This window comes from Sphaeroforma arctica, assembly GCF_001186125.1.
Source record: "Sphaeroforma arctica JP610 unplaced genomic scaffold supercont1.373, whole genome shotgun sequence".
NCBI classification, from domain to species: domain Eukaryota; class Ichthyosporea; order Ichthyophonida; genus Sphaeroforma; species Sphaeroforma arctica.
In genome coordinates, this window is record NW_014040185.1 from 6,487 (window position 1) to 10,649 (window position 4,163).

Consider the following 4,163-nt stretch of genomic DNA (forward strand, 5'->3'; position numbering starts at 1 on the left):
TGTATGTATGTATGTATGTATGTATGTATGTATGTATGTATGTATGTATGTATGTATTCCGTTCTCAAAACCATCAGCTTTGTGTATTGATAGAAACACTCAATTCTATACACCAATTACATCAGCAGAAGCATCCCTCATGCATGTATTTGCATCGATTAAGTTTAAACTAAGCAAACAACACACCTCCGACAGAGTCGCCCCCGGGAATGATACCGTCGGCCTGGGCTGCATCGCGGAATATGCTACTAATCACCATATAAGAAACAACAGGAACTGCAACCTTTCTAACCGGCTGACTACGCGCACGTGTAACCATAGCAACAGCTTGGTTCTTGATATAGTTGGCACCCGCCTGGACATGTGTATGTGCAGAGTAAGTAGCTCTGGTGGATGCTGAAAAGAATCTTTGGGTGTTCCCTTTAATCGCAAGGCTTTGCAGAACCGCACCGGAGCGACCCGCCAGGAATGATAGCTGGCCTTTCAGATAGCTCATGTTAGCTAGACTGTTGTTGGATGCGAAGTGTTTAACTGTTTACGGGACACGAGTACAATGGGTTTTTCTATATATTGTGACACTAGTAGAGAGAGAGTATGTAAGAGCTATATAAATACAATATAATGTAAATAAATACATTGTTTGTTTGTATTATTGTGTTGTTTTAAAAAAAAATTATACTTTTGTGTGCTCTGTGATGTTTGTCACAAGAATTTTCAATTTTTATTTAGATCAATGATGATGAATAAATACTGGCACTGTGCACTGTGCACTGTGGGCAGTCACTACAGTGTGCACTGTACAGTCATTGGTTTTTTTAATATAATATTTGTTGCTCCAATTTGAAGGTTATGATTTGTTGCGTTTTAAAAAATATTGCTCTTATTTATATTTATATTAGGTTTATGGAGCGATACGATCTTGCTAAGGTTTTAGGGTTTTGTTCTTCCACCAAATCTAAATATTCATATGACCATATGTACATACTCTAGGTTTTTATTAATTCTAAGGTGCCATAATGCCATAGCCTCTTTTCATAGCCCTCTAAAAACACCTCTAAAATGACTTTTCTGACTTTTGGTTTTCCGACCACTAGGTCTGACGCATAGGTCTGGCGCGTTCAAATTGCGACTTAAAATTGCGACCACTAAGTCTGACGCTGATGCGTGCGACCGTTAAACTTGATGCTTAGGCGTGTGTCCCTTACATGTGACGCTTAGTCTTGCGACCGCCAACGATACTTCTCACTATGTTCTCGATCACTTCAACAGTTAAACGATTAACATAGATTGCACGATTGTATCAACGATTGTACAACCACCGTACAATTTATTCAAAACACAAGCTGAGTTTGATTCTTAATTCCGTACCCTTCGAGTGCGTATAGAAATCTGAGTCCATATGCAAATTTTACTTGAATATTTTCTTAAATCTATCTGTGAGTGACTTTTTCTTTGCGGCTGGTTCCTTGGTCTGGGGCAGTATAGATCCTTCTGATTTACAATTTAGGTCTGGCAACGAATGCACTAGTTTCAATGTCTGTGGCAGCTGTGTAGATTTACTGCCCATAACTTGAGTCGTATCGGCCCTTTTTCTATTTCCGACCTTAGTTACTGGGCTCTTCTCCGGCGTATTTGTTGAACTTGAATCAGAGATATAAAATGATTTTCTCCATGCATTCGGCCTAGATGACTTAGTACTTCTGGTCCTTGACATAGTTTTTTTGCAGTCTGAGAAAACGGATTTCAGCTCACTATAGAAATCCTTATCATACACGTCGATCTGGTATATTAAATCCTTCAATATCTCTAAATCCAATCCTTTCATCTCTGACTTATTGGCTAATTTCTGTATAAGGTAGTCAACATACATGGTCACCCATGCCTTCCTATCTAGAGTAGAGAACGAACTCTGGAGAAAGAATGGTGTCAATGTGGTATGGAGTGTCAAAATCAGCACCCTCCCGAATACCACTTGTGTCTCTACCTTGACACCAAGTTTTATATATATCTCGCGAAGACTTTCTATGTCAGCATCAATGCTCTCTTGTGGTGCGTCTTTCATATTCACTAAAAGCGACAACAACTTCCCTAGAAACCTACTTTGAGTATCTGGTGAGTCAAAATCCGCCTTGAGATTCGGCAGGTGATTGAATAGCAGATCGAAGTAAACTACGGTGAATCGCATTACAGGATATTCTCCATCTAGTACGGACATTTGCGTGACGCGTTTCCATGACTCCCTGATCAATTTCTGGCGACTTGCCTGTGTCTCTTTATCGTCGATAAAACCGGATATGCATGTTGAAGGGGAAAGAGCTGCCTTTGTACTGGGATGTGTTGTAATTTCAGAAGGATTCGAATGGCTTTCTATCATTTTGCTTACTTTTTGCACTACGCTAACGATGTAGCGGTGTTTGTTGTTGGGAAGTAGTGTGGGGTATGGATGCTGCAATCGTGAATTTCTTTGTATATATATTCACGCTATCTCTCACCTCTGATTGTTACAGTGAAAAAAGCTACGTGTATTTATATATGTACACACCGCTCGATAAATAAATAAAAAATTGTTCTTTTTAAAAAACGGTTGGTTAAACAAATTGCTCTTTATAAAAAAATACGTTTGGTTTTACTTTTTTGGATTTTATTGGTTTTTCATTTTGTTTGTATTGTTTTATTTTTATTTTTGTAAGAGACAAAGACCAAAACTCTATCATGCTTTTTTTTTAATTAAAAAATATACTGCTATTTGTACATAAAATAAATTTTTATGGGCCATGTATTCAAGAGTCCTTTTTGACTTTTTCTTTGAAACATCTTGCGATTCTTGATTAAAGCTCATTACGGTAATATGAGCGTACGAAAAAGAAGTTGAACGTAAACGCACTTTTTTTTTCTTCAATTTTATAACATTTTAACGGTTATAATGTGATCAGAAGGGCGTATCTAAATTGTTTTTATGGGACTGGTTCTGGAGTTCTGGACCCCACCAGCAGGATTGTTAAACGGGCAAATGGGCTAAACTGTCCGGGAAAAAAAAGGCTGTCCATGGTATTATGACCTATTTTTGAGGCTGTCCATGTGTCCCATTCGAAAAAGGCCTGTTGTCCACTGGTAAATTGAGAATCGCCTGGTACAAATTGACCAAAACCATTTGTCCTTTTCAAGATTGATTCCTGCCCGTTTGTTTGGTCCATATAATGCCCTTTGTCCGGTTGTCCGTAAATGCAAATGGTTGTCCGGACAGGACTTTTCTTGTCCGTTTAACAACCCTGCCCACCAGTTGTGAACTCAGTGACTGACAGTCACTGCCCTCTGGCGTCTGGCGTCTGGGCCCTGGCCCTGGGGCCTGGGACCCTGGAGTCCTGGACTGGTGGTGAGCTTGACAGTCCGTATCACGGCATATCTGGGCGGTAAAAACTGAACTGGTACATACCTAACTGGTCACTCTCAGACTGGGGTCGAAAAGTTATTGCTTTTCAGTATAAACGTTAAACATTAAACTCTAACGCGATACATTCCACACGTTAAAAAGCATATAATTAACGTATACACACCTGACTTATAATCGGCAAAATAAAAAACCAATTTTAATCGGGATCGTAACGTATTATCCAATGAATGAACGAGATACACGAATTCAAATCCAAAAAAAAATCGTCTATACAAATCGAATCAGGTTTGCGCACTTCCTTCCTGAAATATATAATCTCCAATTGAGTGTCTGACACTCTGACTGGACTCAATGTTACAAGTTGTAATCTTTAAGTAAAATGCGCAGACACCGTGTGTGTCTTTTAACGTACACTGTGTATACCAACACAGTTACACAATAGACCATTATTATACATACATAATAAATAATTTACTTCACAATAAACAACGAATTCAACACAACTATGACAACTAAATATCCGTGTCTTTGGAATCATACACGGACATCACCGTGCATTTATAGATAGCCAACGCCACTATTTTGATGTTTTTTGTACAAGGTATGCAGATTTATCCGAAACTTGTGCCGGCAAAAAAAGGTGCAATCGTGGTGCAAACATCTAAGGGCCCATTTGTTAGTGCGGTGAGAAATGATTCTTTACATTCAGAAGTATCATGCAAAGAATACACGTGACACATTAACAAATTGAACAAATAAATATATTGAATAA

General features: G+C 38.6%; 2 protein-coding genes across 2 annotated transcripts; both read right to left on the reverse strand.

The window, feature by feature from the left end:
- Positions 1 to 169: 169 nt before the first annotated feature.
- Positions 170 to 496, reverse strand: SARC_05700 (hypothetical protein; the record flags this gene model as incomplete). The annotated part of the gene is made up of 1 exon (XM_014300429.1): positions 170 to 496. The coding sequence occupies one exon, from the start codon at positions 494 to 496 to the stop codon at positions 170 to 172; it is 327 nt and encodes a 108-aa protein (XP_014155904.1).
- Positions 497 to 1,369: 873 nt separating this feature from the next.
- On the reverse strand, positions 1,370 to 2,481 carry SARC_05701 (hypothetical protein). The gene has a single exon (XM_014300430.1). It carries the CDS (start codon positions 2,372 to 2,374, stop codon positions 1,409 to 1,411), a length of 966 nt encoding a protein of 321 aa, XP_014155905.1. The 5' UTR covers positions 2,375 to 2,481; the 3' UTR covers positions 1,370 to 1,408.
- Positions 2,482 to 4,163: the final 1,682 nt, after the last annotated feature.